The sequence below is a fragment of the Hippoglossus hippoglossus genome, chromosome 9, assembly GCF_009819705.1.
Source record: "Hippoglossus hippoglossus isolate fHipHip1 chromosome 9, fHipHip1.pri, whole genome shotgun sequence".
NCBI lineage: Eukaryota > Metazoa > Chordata > Actinopteri > Pleuronectiformes > Pleuronectidae > Hippoglossus > Hippoglossus hippoglossus.
Genome location: NC_047159.1, coordinates 20,711,950 through 20,727,632, shown reverse-complemented (window position 1 = coordinate 20,727,632; position 15,683 = coordinate 20,711,950). Strand labels below are relative to the sequence as shown.

General features: G+C 40.0%; 2 protein-coding genes across 12 annotated transcripts in view; both read right to left on the bottom strand.

Moving 5' to 3' along the window:
• ep400 (E1A binding protein p400) overlaps nucleotides 1–291 on the bottom strand; it is a 28,882-nt gene extending 28,591 nt beyond the window's left edge. For 6 of the 9 annotated variants that reach the window (XM_034595382.1, XM_034595385.1, XM_034595386.1 and 3 more), the window contains exon 1: nucleotides 103–284. The gene's annotated coding sequence lies outside the window, so the exon portion shown is untranslated. Of the gene's footprint in view, nucleotides 1–102 lie in introns of all 9 variants that reach the window. The other 3 variants (XM_034595387.1, XM_034595390.1, XM_034595389.1) reach the window with 1 other exon arrangement.
• Nucleotides 292–769: 478 nt separating this feature from the next.
• Nucleotides 770–15,055, bottom strand: ulk1a (unc-51 like autophagy activating kinase 1a). 3 transcript variants are annotated; one of them, XM_034596333.1, is made up of 27 exons: nucleotides 14,526–15,055; nucleotides 14,353–14,445; nucleotides 14,225–14,266; nucleotides 12,792–12,824; nucleotides 12,659–12,695; nucleotides 10,805–10,972; nucleotides 10,645–10,718; nucleotides 10,453–10,554; nucleotides 9,310–9,368; nucleotides 7,643–7,725; nucleotides 7,503–7,553; nucleotides 7,321–7,409; nucleotides 7,050–7,209; nucleotides 6,892–6,952; nucleotides 6,658–6,732; nucleotides 6,348–6,473; nucleotides 6,101–6,240; nucleotides 5,457–5,548; nucleotides 4,827–4,951; nucleotides 4,463–4,569; nucleotides 3,996–4,121; nucleotides 3,452–3,606; nucleotides 3,155–3,330; nucleotides 2,932–3,050; nucleotides 2,520–2,677; nucleotides 2,263–2,398; nucleotides 770–2,137 (listed from the first exon to the last, which is right to left on the bottom strand). In XM_034596333.1, exons 1-27 carry the CDS (start codon nucleotides 14,613–14,615, stop codon nucleotides 2,094–2,096), a joined length of 2,721 nt encoding a protein of 906 aa, XP_034452224.1. In that variant the 5' UTR covers nucleotides 14,616–15,055; the 3' UTR covers nucleotides 770–2,093. The 3 variants fall into 3 exon arrangements, with proteins under 3 accessions (XP_034452224.1, XP_034452226.1, XP_034452225.1); XM_034596335.1 differs by having other exon boundaries at nucleotides 3,155–3,327; XM_034596334.1 differs by having other exon boundaries at nucleotides 4,827–4,948; nucleotides 14,526–15,054.
• Between the last annotated feature and the right edge of the window lie 628 nt (nucleotides 15,056–15,683).

The window sequence follows — 15,683 nt, the reverse complement described above, 5'->3', positions numbered from 1 at the left end:
CGGGACGCATGCTAACTAATGCTAACGATGTTAGCTTGTTGCTGCTAGCAGGCCAGCTACCGGTCAATATATACATTATACCACCTCAGAGATGTTACTTACAGGGAGTGGGGCTTCTGTAGTAGCGTCATAAATCCTAAGTCATATTTACAGTGAGTCACATGCTGTAACAAATGTTATTACGCGGAAAAATAAAATATCGATATTGCTAGCGGCTAGTCAATGTTTTGGAGCTAATTTCATTCAGCAACATGGCGACCGCGGCAACCTTTGATGTGACCCGGATGTCGTTCTGTCTCCAGGAAGCGGGGACACTACGAAACGATGACGTGAATAAAATCTGCAATCTGATTCATTTTGATTATATAATTTCCGATTAGTATTTAGCTTCGACTGAAAGGGTTGTGTTTGGTATGTTGTTTTCCTACTCTAAATAACAGTAATAATAATAAATACATACTGTACATTGATGAATGGATGTAAAAAGATAATATTGTTATGAATTAAATAAATTAAAAGAAAGTGGGATTAAATTGATTAACTTTAATAAAATAAAAATCTGTAAGAATGTATTAGCACTTTTAAACCTGCTGTTAATGTAACAAAACGTTGTAACAATAAAAATAAAATATAATTCTTGTGTGTATTAATGTATTTATTAAACTAATTATTTGGAGGATGGGATTCATCATGAGGTGTAATGATAAGGTCACATAATAGTCAGATAATATAACGCACTGATTAATAAAGCACCCTGAAACAGACTTGTCCCATCGTTTTAACAATAAATATTTATTGTCAACACAGTATGTAACAACTCCTTTTGGCAAGTTGGACTGGCTGTCATCACACAAAAGTAGAAAAGGCAATTTGATAAATTCTAACAAACTTCAGTTTTAACACCAATATTTTCACAAAATATTGAGTGTGTGATTGTAATAAACAATATAGTGTATCAGGCAGAAATCAAGTACAAATGAATCCACAATTAACTGTTTACATTCAAAACGTATACCTCTAAAATCAGAAGTAGCACAACTGCAAGAAAATAAAAAAGTTCACACATACAGTCAAACAGCAGAATAACCAAAAATATGTGGCTTGTGGTTAATGTCACTTAAAAGTACGTAATGACCATGTACATCAGAATCCGCGAATTATTGAACCGGTTATTATAAAGCAAAAATCTCACTTATTGCCACTGTCTATATGACAGTGAGACAGGTATGATTTACAGCCACTAATGTGCTGTGATGAAAAATGTACAAAAAGCAAGTACAGATTTATGTTGCTACACAGTGGCAATATTTGGTCATCTCATCCAGAATATTGACTCCTGTTTGCCGATGAACTACTACTGTACAAATAACACAAATGCCTCAAGTACCAAAAAAGACTAATCAATCTGTGTTTCAAGTACGTCCATCCTTTATCTACACTGCTCATCCTTAGATCATTGCATGGTGACTGGAGCCAATGCCAGCCGACATTGGGCGAAAGGCGGGTTCACCCTACACAGGTCACAAGTCTATCACAGGGCCGATATATAGAGAAAAACATCCATTTATGCTCTGATTCACATCTGTGGGCATTTTAAAGTCTTCCGTTAATCCAACTTGCATGTTTTTGGATTGTGGGAGGAAGCTGGAGAACCCGGCCTCACTTGTAGTGAGGCGACAGCGCTAACCACAGCACCACCCTGTCACCATGTTTCAAGTACAACACATTTAAAATCTGTTATTATTTCCTCCGATACTTCCATGTGCAAAACACAAAACAACACACAAATATATAAATGAACAGCATGTAACAAATCAACTACTGACAAAAATGACCTTGTCAAAGTATTCAAACAATCAATTTACACTCAAATGTGTACAAAACAGGACCTCCAGTCTTTTCTGTGCATTTATGAGAAGTTCACAGACTGGGTGTTGGGATTAGAGCAGATGCTCCAGTGGTCGTTTCCCCTAAGAAAGATCAAAGTGCTGGTGTGTACTGACAGTCCAGGAGGATTCATCTACATCGCAGGTAATGGATGAGGGAGGATAATCCAGGAGCTGTGAGTGCGGGTGTAGAGCTCGTGCATACGGTTAAGTCTGAAGAGCAGAAAGGCGTCGTTCAATACACTGTTTACCTGCAAACAACACAGGGATAAAGAACAATTCGGATTAGAATAACATTTTGCCAAGACGTGGGTGAGTTGACAAGGCAAACCTTTTCATAAGTGTTCTGATTCGAGCATGTTAAGCTGCCACATACATTTATCTATGCTGTCGAGGTCCTTTTGCTCTGTGACGGTTCGGGACAGACCCTCCATCAGCAGAAGGGCTCTTTGGTAACGCTGGGTTGAAGCTGTGCCATAGTGGAACATCTCATCTAAAGCAGCAGACTGCACCTGAATGCAATAGAACACACACATTATACCTAAGATAAAAATACATGCTGAATATACAGTATACTTGATATAATCTGATTTGGAGTGAACATCAGCATGTACTTCAGTAAGGTGAGCTCACCATGTGCACAGTGTGGCTGTAGATGAGCTTCTCTGCTGTGAGGCCATTGAAACGGTCCATGAGCTTCTGTTTGTCGAGCAAGAAAGTCTGCAGGCGATCACTGAGGCAGCGACAGTATGTCACACAGTTCTTATAGGAATCATTCAGCTTTCGGATCACTGTACAAAGGAAATCGAGAATGCAGAGACACTTTAATATTTCAATAAATATTAACTCATCCTGGTCATGAAGCAAAACAATTCTTAATGACTACCACATCAGAAATACCTGGATAGATTAAGACACTCTTTGCATTTGTAAATGCTTTGAATTTTTTTGTTTATCTAAAAGTTTTTTTCTCTCGAGTGAGTAGAAACTATGAGCGTTAAACAGAAACTCTACAAAAGGAGTGATTGATGATCACTGGTCTTACCTTGTTTGACTGTAGCAGAGGGAATGAGTCGGTCCTGTTTGATATTCTCTTTGGCTGTGTGCAGTGCTGATGACAAAAACTCTTCAGCTTTCATGTACAATACTAACTGCTCGGCATAGCTGGAATATGCACACAAGAAATGAAAGTCATTTCCATGAAGACATGTAGAGGAAGCAAGCTACCGTACATGTTGATGAAATGCTTAAAGCTTCATGGCTCTCACCTCCATTCTCTGCTCAAAAGGCTGATCTGATCTGTGACCATGCTCTGCTCCAGAAAGGAAACATCAGAACTGCTGATGACATCCAGCCCTGGGTCTTTAGTAGAAGCCAGTTCCATGACACAGTGGGCAAAAGCCAAGATGAAGCGCAGGTCACTGAGGGCATCTGTGTGAGCTTGCTGTGAAAAGAACCAAACTGTGTTAGTATGGAATCTTTTTATGTGTGATCTAAATTGTATTATTTTATGTTCATCTGCAAATGAACGTAATGCCAGCTTCATCAGAGGGTTTATTTTGTACCTCCATTAGCGTATCTACCGCGAGCTCTGGAGGGTGAAAGACCGGACTGCTGTGTGGAGTCGCGTCCATCGCTTCACTCTCACTGTTTCTACGACCTTCTCTCTGGAGAAGGCGACTGTTAAGAAGCCAGGCTGAGTTGATGTAGGAGGGAGAACCTGCGTTTAAGACAAATACAGGTTAACAGCTGAAATCATTATAGGAGTAACAGATTGCACATTTGAGGACTATAATAATTACCTAAAATGTTTTTTTATTTTTCTTTAGAACAGTAGACTGTAACTTATATCTACAAAAACTGCTTTTCCTTTACCTGACCAACCTTCAAGTGGTTTACTGCAAATTTACCAGGTTAACAAAGTCACTCAGTGCTTGTGTGGTGCTTTAGACGTTAAAAATGTCATTATTACACCTCATTAATTTTCACAAGTGGTCTAAATGAACTCATAACTGTAAAATAATTAATTAAGTGACTTCTCAAAAACCTCCTACAACACAATCAGTCACCTCAATATTTGGTCAATGTTCAGGTAGTTAGGGCACCAACCTGAGAGCATCTTTGACACCCTGGTATCAGGAGGAGTGTTTCCTTTGGATGGAGAACCGATAGTGAAGACTGCAATAGGTGGGCTGTCGGAGCATTGAAAGCCTCTATTATAACCAGTAGGTGGAGCTGTAGGAACAAAAAAAAGATGGTCAAGACCTCCTTAAAAATGTAGTCCAGTTGAACTGCAGCCAAGTAAATACCATGGTCATAGCAGGAGGTACCTTAAAGGGAGGGTGAACTATCCTTTTAAAATTGGTGCTTCATAACTACTGCATACTATCACCTTACTGACACAACTATGAGAGTTAATTCACAGTATGTGTTGATTTCTTTGTCAGTGGGAGCCTTCCCTGTGCATGACTTCAGAATTTACAAGACTAGCTATTAATCATTTACTGGCGAACAGAGACAAACACTATCAGAGGAAACAGGGCTGGTCTCTTTGTTTTTTAACTTTGCACTGGTACCTGTTGTTTCCATGCTTTTCTCACTGTTGAGGCTCTCGTCACTTCCCTCTTCAGCTCCGAACGCCGCCTTCAGCAGCAGATCTGACATCCTGCCTGTGCTCAGGTCTCTGGACATTCAATACAACCACAGACACCATCATGAGCATTTAATAATTGATCAGACACCATTCAGTATATGTGACATCTCTAGGTGCCAGGTGGCATGAGGGTCTCACATATATGTGGATTATTTACACAAACAAATTCCCATTCCCTTCCATCCCCAATTTCTTTGCAGGATGTTATTATACATCCTACATCAATAATTGTTATATATATATATATATATATATATGATATTATAATGATATTATAATGTTCTCACCTTTTAAATGGGTAGTTTTTATTGGTAGATTTCCTGCTGTGTTTGGTCTGAGGAGAAGCAGATGGGTCGAATGACTGAAGGTCTGGGACCGTCGTGATCCTGTCTAGCAGTCTCGACTGAACCTGTTGATCAAAAGCAAAAGTTCAGAAACCGGATTTAATCAGAAACATGTATGGATAGGTGATGTTTGATTTAAGAACAAGCTTTTTATATGTATTTATTTGCTTTTATGTAAAGTCATCTTTTTTTTCATCGTTATTGTTCATATTTGTAGTAACTGCTTTACGTGGTGCTTTTATCTATTAAATGTTTTTTATCAGTGTAAATGCAATTTTGCCATTGCCCCCGAGTATCATGTGTCTGCTTTGTCTGTCAAAGCACCTTGTAAACCTTGTTTAAATTTAAAGGTACAATATAATTAAAGTTATTAACATTCTTAACCCTTATACAAAGTATAAAGAATAAATCACCATTCAGTTTTTCGATTCTCAAGAAATGGAAAAGAAACTATTGTGCCTGACATGATGGTGTGTAGGTTATAAAACTTTTATTCTGTAATAATAATAACAATAACAATAACAACAAATAAATAATACTAATAATTATAATATCAATGTTTTAGAAGTTGACCTTGGGAGCAAAGGCGCCAGGTGAGCCAGTGAACTGTCCAGTCCTCGTGCTGAATGGGAGAGTCGGCTCGGAGCTCTTTGGGGTGGTTCCCACTAGAATACAGAGGGTTGGAGATATTAAATTGTTAGCATACCCAATGAATTATACCAAAAGAGTGTTAACTGCTCTGAAAAATAATAACACTAACGCTGAATGAATCAAGCTTAGGCATGTTCACTGGTTATTGTCAAAAGGCCTAAATAAAAGAAGATGAGTCAGGCAGAGGGAATGTGGATACACAGAAAATCAAATACAAACACTTAACCACAAGACTACTCTGGGAATGTAATGAACAAGACATAAATCAGGTGGTGGAGTTTTTGTCAACGCCCAAGAAGCAGCAATTGACACCACATTGACAAATTCTTATGGAGTGTGTCGGGCTGCAGACGTGTGACCAACATAGTTGCGGTAAAAGAAACGTCCTGTAGATCAGAGGTTACACAACTTCAGAATCGATTACGTGATGTAATTTAGGTTGATTAATGATTAATAATGACGTCAGCAGCTGCTTGACGTCACAGATTAGGAAAGATAAACTAGTTCACTTGTCTGTAAAAGCCCAGAAACAGACAGGTTAAACAATAGCTGGTGAAGATGCCTACCTAGAGGTGAGCCCTGTTGAGGGTGAGCTACTCCAGTTGCCAGTCTTGGGGAGTTAACGACAAATCCTGTACCAGCCGCTCTACAGCCTCCAAACTGTGCACAGCTTTCACCGCTGCTGCCTGCACTGGACGGTGTGACCCTGGATGATATGAGATATATAGTTAGACGAAGGCAGAAGAGAGTTGCAAGACACTGAGGTAGAGTAGGTGCAGAGGTAAATCAGCTAACAGGCTGTACTGTACATGCCTGTTGGAGCCATGGAAGGCAACAGGCTGCAGGTTCTGCTCCATGCGCTGGTAGTTTAGGATCTGTGTTGGGACGGGAATGGGCACAGAGGCGCTGCACTTACGGTCAACCAATTCAACAGGCTTGCTATGTGGATGAAAGAGAGAGCCCAGGGATCAGACACAGAGGAACGAGCAGTTAGGAGGGTTTTTGGTGGTTTTCTAGCTCAGAGGAAAACAGTAGTGGAAATTAGTAAGAGCAAATTCACATGTTATTAAAGCACCATCGATCATAAAGAACATTGAATACATAAACTGAGTGATTCTCTTACCCAACAGGCTTAGAGGGGGTGTGGAGAGGAGTCTTTCCTGCAGGCCTGGGGCCTCGCTCAGCTCCGACTGGGCTCCTGGAGAGAATGTTAAATAATGTGTTTGCTCTAGTAAATCTGTGTGATATATCAGGCATAATTATGTGTATATATATATATATATATATATATATATAATCAGTTTATATTAATACATCTAGCAGTCCAATAGTTCTATGTTGTTTATGTGCAACTCACCCACTGTATATAAGGCAACTTTCGACTGGTAAGCCAACATCCAGTTCACATGTGTACTCACCTACAAGCAGTGAAACAGAAAGTCAAAATTGATGAAAAGAAAACATTGGTGTAATAAGAAAAACAGGTGTCTATACAGTGAGGGTAAGAGGACATACTGGGAAACTGGTCAGGCACCAGGACGTAGTCCTCTGTGTATGATGAGGTGGTCAGACTGTCCTGATCGGCTGTTTCTTTCGGCAGGAGGAAGTCAGCTGTGTTTTGTGTAGGGGAGTACCTCGCTTTAGACTTGAGTTGTTGGATCTCTCCATCGGAATGCTAAGAGCACGTAAGATAAAGGAATTTTTGATCAGGTTTAACTCTGAGAAATTCACATCTTTACCCAAGTTGGTTTTGTTCTATCAGTCCACAAGAGAAAGCAGTATGTACTTGAGGTGAGGCCATTTGGGACGTGGAGGAGCTGCTTGAAGAACTGCCCAGGCCTGAGATGGGGCAGGAGAACATGGGAGCAGGCGAACCTGTCAAAATAAGATGTTGTGTTAGGAGACTGGCTAAGGCACCTATGTTTATACATAGATAGATACTTAAATAAACCAGAAAATAGTACATACATTTCTTTGAGGAGGAGCTCGTCTCCAGGAAAGGATGGTGGAAAAACTCATCTGCACATGTAAAGCACATGTATATGTAAAAGAAGCTTTAATATCAAATGATGAAACAGGGTTCTGAATTTGAGAAGGCAGGGCCTTACCAAAGCTGATCCGCTCTTTGTGGTTCCTCTTCAAGAGCCCCAACAGGAGGTGTCTTAGGTGACGAGAAGTCTCCTTTGGGATGCTGGGAAAATACAAAGGTTTCCCATTTAGATTAATAACACTGTTATTAAAATAAATACTGGAAAAAACACCGAAGAACAAACATGTCCAAGATGTATGAGAGTCTTTACACAGTGTGACGCACAGTATGTGTTTCCTAGATACGGATATTTTCAGCTTGCTGCTTCAGTGTGTTTTTGTGATTTTGTCGCGGATACATCTGGTTTTAAAAGAAATAATATTTAGGTCAGTGGTTTTTCAGAAGCTCAGAGTGAGCTCTAAAAATGTGAATTGTTAATTTAATTTATGGTTTCAGTGCAAAACCTCAGGGCATCATGACACTCCGAGTCGGCAGAGACGGTGTGTGTGTGTGTGTGTGTGCCTGGGTTGAGCTATATGGGTCATGTGGAAAATGATAGCTGTGCAAGCCACAAACTGGCAGCTCGGAGCAGGTTATATATAGAATGACAGGAAAACAACAAACCATGTCTGCTCACACAGGCAGGGTCCGACTTATCACCCGGCTTTATCACTGCAGAAGATAAGCATGGCTCCGAGCCATATACAGGCTGATAAAGTGCACCATGAAAACAGTGACAAACAAGCCATGAATCTCTTTGAACACTTTCCATGTTCAGCTCATACACATCAGAGCTCCAGTGTTGAAAATGACTGTAAATAGTCAAGTTAACTGATTGGAAAGCAACTTGTATTTATTAATATCACAAGAGAGGCAGTTCACATTACAAATGAACACCTCATATAGATATATACCATAAGTAGGACACCACATTCAGGTCGGTCATGTTTGGTGTCTGTATCACTGCCTTCCACACTGGGACTATCTTTAGTAATGGTATGGATTTATTTACAGTAGCTAGCTATGTGTGCACGGGTGAGTGTGTGTAAGCCTATGCTTTGTAAGCTATCCATGTGCATGTGAACATCATTAACGTCACTAAACTGAGCAGGTGTCCCTGTAAAGCCTGTTTACACTCCTCTTCCTGAGTGTATTGAGCATTAGAGCCTGACTGATATATCTGTTGGGCGTTAAAAAGGGACCGATATAAACCTTTCACAAACAAATCAGTTTCTGTGTTTATGTTTGCCGATATGAAAACTTTTAGTTTATAGAATAAACAATGAAGAAAACATGTGCATTGATATTTTATATGGAGGTTCTGTTTCCGTCTGCCTTGGTTTTTTGTCTGTCAGTTGCAGGATTACGCAAAAAGCTACTGGACAGACATGAAACTTAGTAGAATGATGCAGTGTGGGCCAGTTAAGAACCCATACAATTTTTTATTAAATAAAAAAATTCAAGCATGTTTAGGGGACTGATATCTAAGAGAGTGTGGTGCAGATTAAAGAAAAAATCGTGAATTGAAATGTAGTTTCACAAGGGGATTGTTGGGCCTTGGTGGAGGTTTGTGCCATCCTAGTTTATAATAAAGTTGAGGGTTAATTAATTTTCTTTTGATAACAACATCTTTAGAATCTTTCTCAATCATGTGTATGTATCGGCATCAGAAGTGTTTTACTCAAACTACTTGGGCTCTATTGTGTACGTACATTGATTATGCTGTGTGTTGGTGGGTGCACTCACCTGGGTAACAAGGTCCTGTTGGTTTCATAAAAAAGACGGAGCTCCTGTGGTGTGCTTGCCTATAAACGTACACACACACACACACACACACACACACACACACACACACACACACACACACACACACACACACACACACACACACACACACACACACACACACACACACACACACACACACACACAAAAGATGAGTTTAACTTGTAAACATGTGCAAATTAAAGCACCCTCACCCCAGGCATTTGAATCAATAAATACATGAAAGTGAAATGTTTGTCTATCTACTTGCCTGCATCATTACAAATGTAAAAAAAACTATTCGTGCCAAAGTGTATAGGATCTTAACAGAAACAACATGTGGGTGTTTGATGATCCCACTCGGGACAAAGTGGAATACTGGGATATGCCAGTGAAAGCCAGCTCAGTAAACAGCATCATCAACATCATCATCAGCTAACCTCACTCTGACCTTTGGACTTATCTCAACTCACTAACCTGCCTGGCAGAAATAGAAGTCAATCTTCCCTATCATTCTCAGGGAAACACATTCAAGGAAATGCAACATAAATAACCTCAACAGGTACAAAATGCAAACAAAAACATGTTTTCCGTCTTTAACTGCTAATACATGGGAATAGAAGGAATTTCCCAGTAAAAAAAAAAAAGGAAGAAGAAAAAATAAATAAATCATGGCTCAGGCAATCTGCAAATAACAGTTCAACAGTTTCATCTGAGCAGCCACATGAATAGCAGAAACTAATACCCAGTATTGTGAAACAGTATTTACTCTGGGTTCAGTGAAATGGCTCACAGCCATTTCCACATGCCCCAGTCTGTAAACAAGGCTCTTTCCTAACAAGTAGTCAAGCTGTTCCAACACTTTCCAATGAACAACACTGGATATGAGGGAGAGTGTCATCCAGCAGGCAGGTGGTTTTGAGGATCATGTTGTTTCTCTGTGTTGTGAAAGGGATGTATCATGTCAAGTGTTGTCTTCACAACAATGAGTCGGCCCTCTCTAAAAACTAAAGCAAAACAACTAAATGAGCATTTGCAATTATGTGAGGACCCGCAGCAAACACCTATTTACATAAACACCTAAAATGACTGATGCTAAATGTATTGGTTTTAAGTGCCACTCACATGAAATGGTGCCTTTCCAGTCAGACACTGGTACACAATGGTACCTATGCTCCACAAATCAGCTTTGGCATCGTAGTTCTGGGACATGATGACCTCAGGAGCCTGGGTCCAGAAAAACAAACAGGTAAGAGACATGGTGACTTAACACTGTGTTGGCACAGGACACCAGAGTACGGGAGCTTTAATACGCACCATGTACATGGGGGAGCCACACAGAGTGGCTGCCATAGTGTTCGTCTGGAGGTGACGTGCAAACCCAAAGTCAGCTGAAGGGTGAGAGACATGAAGTGAGGGATGGAGAGTAGTGTCTCTGTGCATTTGGGTGCATTGATGCGTGCTGTGATGTCATTACCTATCTTAATGTTGATGGAGCTGGACCTGCGGCCCTCTGGGTGGCAGAGTAAGATGTTCTGGGGCTTGAGGTCTCTGTGGAGGATGTCTTTGCTCTGCAGGGTATTCATGGCCTGAGCGATCTGCTGCAGGAACACGCGGATGGTGTCCTCACTCAACGTGCCCTTGGCTGTGGGTCAGAGGGATGAAATACATAAGAACAGTCAGCATGGCAGTATATAGAAGGGTTATTATATTGCAACTTACTCTCATATTAATAAACAATGTATTAGTGCTATTATCTAACTAAATAAATTATTATATAGTCATCAATAGAATACACAATTAATGACATATGCTCATCAAAAGTTACCACCGCTAAATGTAAACAAAGTGTTTATTAGTGTTATATTATTTATTTTGTCTGACCAACAATAAAAATCCAACTAGTTAAACTGGTTATTCCATCAGCAGGCAAGTTAGTAGTTTATTACTCGTGATAAAAGGGAACCAATTAGTTATGATGTATTAAGATTTCTGACAATGGTTTGATTGTTTTAAGCACAAATGCCACATATTTTCGCCCATTACTGCATCTCAGTTTTTTTTTACCTTTTCAGTCTATTAAGTAATTAAGCTACATATTTTTTTATTTTAAAATATATATATTATATTTGAGTATGTCTATTTGAGCTTTGGGACAAATAATAATTAATATCAATATCATAATATTTAAGGACCAAATAATGAATTCAGAAAAGGATTATGATTATTATTTAGATTCATAATAATGAAAATGTTTGTTAGTTGCAGCCTTTGACTTTAAAAACAAGATTTTATTTATTTGTTCGCACACTCTCAGTTTACTTGTGTTAACCTGATTCTCCGAGTAGCGCGAGTGAGGTATTACTGAAGACGTTCTCAATGTGAGACACGAAAACAATTCTCTGAAAGTGTATGTCATCTGAGGAGGAGACGCACACCTCTAACTACTGCGTCGGTCTTCTTGGAAGAGAAGTCTGTTTATGATGATGCTTCATTTGGAAAAACATGTCTTCGCTGTCTGACATGCTGGCGACCCTCTCCTCCCTCATACGCCCAGTGTTTGTGGCAGCAGTGTTTTTCCACCGGGAGCACACGGGATAAGTGGGTGACAGATGGGTGAGGTCATTTTGGTGCTCCGTGAACCTTGCCAAGTGTGACTGAGTGTTGTGCTGTAAATAACTGGATGCGTCGTCTGAGCAGAGGCACAGAATGACCCAATCTACAGAAGAAGAGATGCTGGCATGATGGCAGCAGACCCTCACACCACATCAGCCATTCAATAGAAACACCTACACCAATGAGGTATATTTAGCCTGGAAGAAATAAATCCCACACCTCCCCCTGCATCATCATTTTTTAAAACAGGGTTTGAAACTTGAGGTGGGGCAAATCTTCAGCGGTGCAGTCCAGTGAGAAAGGAATCATCTGAGAATTCAAACACTACACCAAAAAAAAGGAAGCATTCTTCATAATCAGTGGGAAAAACCGAACAAACTTGATTCCAGGTCAAGACGAGGGGTTTAGCTTTATCTGGGTCAAGTACCTCTGAGTATTAGGGATCGGACTTGTTGCAAACTGAAACCTGAATTCTGTCATTGTACTGGCAAAATCCTATTATTCATTCAAAACACTGGAAAAGCTACGGCAAGCCTCTTAAAAGCCACACTGACCAGCCAGTACAGTAAGCTGCTCCAAATGTGTTTACTACTGTTTCAACACTGAGGAGTGGTGTCAGTGTCCGCCTTTATGCTTGGACCACAGGTGGAATGGAAAGTTTTCACTGGGGTGAGATGTGGACTATAATAAGGTCTATGTGACGTAGCAAACTTACAGTGAAGGTACTCAGCCAGGTCGCCTCCATTACAGTACTGAAAAGACAGAGAGGAAACGTCTTTATAGAAGCTTTGATTTTGTCCCTTTAATAGCAAATGTGATTTAAACCATCCATTACTAATGCAACTCACCTCCATGACAAGATACACACATCCTCCCATTTCCTGTTAATAACATGAAATAGACACGATCAGCGTAGTAGTAACTGACATACACTCAATGATAAATAGCAGATTAAAATGGCTTGAACAATAATAAATACATTACTTGTAACCAATGATAAATCAATGTCAGTGCCCCCACGCTACACAACAGGTGACATCGGGTCGTTGCTTAAACTCTGAGTTGGCCTGTCACCAGAAGAGCTTCTAGAAATCCTGGGGGCCCCCTCCCTCCCTGACAGCAGCTAACTCAGGTGTCAGAAACTTTACCCCAACAGGATCCTTGCGTGTTAGCATTGGAAATATCGACAGAGCAGCGAGGTGAGACAGGGGGGGTTCGGGGGGTGTGAGAAGTTTAGAGTGTCAGCCCCACCTGACTTGAAAGGAAAGTGGGGGAGCAGGTCGAATCCTATTTGGACGAGTCGATAGTCAGGGCTGATATGAGCCTTTCACAGACATATCAGTATCGGTTTAGGATGTGACTTTGTGTTTACATTTTAGACAAAAGCTATTATTGTCTAAGTAATTAATTTGATAATTAGTTCTATATATTTGGTTGCATTTGGGTTTTCTTATTAATTATAGTTATGTATAATAAAGTTTATGTTTTAATATAAACTGTATAATATCTGTAAAAAAGCTGCACTGACATTTCCTTGTCATAAGGATTTGATAACAGCTTTTTAGGAATCATTGGCCGATGTATCGGTCTGGGAATTTTTTTTCCCTCCCTAACATCAGTATCGGCATCGGCCTCCAAAACTCCATATCAGGTGGAGCGAGTAAGCTCTGAGTGTCGGAGTGAAACTTATTGACCGTTTACCACTAGCGTACTACGGTTTAAAAACACCTTATGGTGATTACCATGGAACCAGAGAACAGAGAAGCACAGGTTGTGTAGATACCAGGTGAATAAGCACCATCTCTAATTGTAGTCATAATCCTTGATGTGTTGTCGGTGTCTGCTGGGAGACCGGCCTCTGTTCTGAGAGCCATTGTTTAACCGGCTGCCATCTGTCAGAAAAGGTAATCCCACGTCTGACTGTCTGGCAGGTGACGGTAAGGTGAGAGGAAAACAAACTCACCACACAAATGGTTAACGACCTGAGTGACGTGTGACTTGTTTTAAAGTGTATGATCTAAGGGGATACGAGTAAAACACATTACAGAGATTTACATTTAAATTTAGGATAAACCAATGCAATCTTTAAGAATAGAGAAAACTTCCATTCAACACTACCGTTGCAGTTGAGGCCTGTCAGCTCTGCGAAAAACTACAACATCCAGCAGCCGTATCTGCACAGCATGATCAGATGTCAACATTTGCAGCATGAGGCTGCACAGTGTGTGTATTCCTATGTAGTTACAGCAGACATGTCTGATCTGAGAGGAGAGATTCTTACCTGATAGTCAAGCAGACTGACAATATTTTCATGTTTGAGTTCCTGGAAGAGGTGGGAAAATAACATTTCAGTAAACAGTGAGCACAGAGAGACACAGTATGAATGGAAGCATTAAAAAGTGTTATTACCTTTAATATCTTGATTTCTTTATCAAGAAGAGACTTTGATTTGGCCAGATTCTTCTTGTTAATGCACTTCACAGCAACCTCCCAGTCCCGTTTCTGAAATACAGTTGTTTTATTCATAATCAGATACATCAATAAACACACAGACCTAACTTTGTCTGGGATACAAAAGTTACCTCTTTGTGTCTTCCCTTGAACACAACAGCGAAGGCACCGTGGCCAATCAGGTCTTTCCTGCTGAACTCAAAGTTCCCAACAGACTCCATCACGAACAATGATCACACACAAACACGAGAAAATAAACAGACGCGTTCACGAGCAGCTTCAGCAGCTTGAGTTTCCAACGACAACAGACGCACAGTCCCACCACGCGTCTCTCGTGCCGGTTAATCCCATTTCTTTGATTAAAAGACGTGAGCAGGTTCACAATCGATGACAATCGATGACATCATAAGGAAGTTTCCGTCAAGACAAAAAGTTAAAACAACCTGCGCACAAATAAAAACAATGAATGAAAAGAAAATATAATCGAGCCGCTGCGTTTGTTTAAGGATAAAAAAAAGTCTCTGACGCTTCTGTGGAGCTGACACAGGTCTAAACAGCGGCAGCTGCTAAACGCTGTTAGTGTTCAGAGGCTGAGCTCAGATATTATTGTCTTCCTCGTGCGTCTTCCTCATGCGTCTTCCTCAGTCTTCCTCCCCTTTCTACCATCTGCTCCACGGCTTCATCTCCACAAGCGCATGCGCAAACCGCCAGGCAGCTGTTGGACCGTGGTGCCTTCAGGGACACCTCGTACAGTCACTATTCAATGTTAGAATTTGGCTTTCAATGTTTTTTCTTTTTTGTCTTTTTCTCTCACTGTGATTGTAAATGTCAATGTAGTCACCCTACACTTAAAACTATGTAAAGAAAGAACCATTTCAAAGGTAATATGGCTGGTGTTTCTATTTGGGAGTGCATGACTAACAATTTATTTTAATGTCTTGTGTGTCTGACCCGTAGAGTATTTTAAAAGTTAGGGTTAGGGTTAGGTTTAGGATGGGTTAAAAATAAGATAAGATACAACTTTTCTGACCCCACACTGGGGAAATTCACTTGTATGCACAAATACTCAATTTAAACCAAGTTCACAAATCTTAATAATAATAATAATAATAATAATAATAATAATAATAATTGTTTAATGTCTCCATATCTGTCACTTCAAATTAACTTCAAATTAACTTTTGTAGTCTGCATTTTCCTTTGTACTAAAAATAAACCGTAAGTAATGATATAATTCACACAATGTAATTGTAACATCATAGACTAAATATAAAGATGGACGACATGAC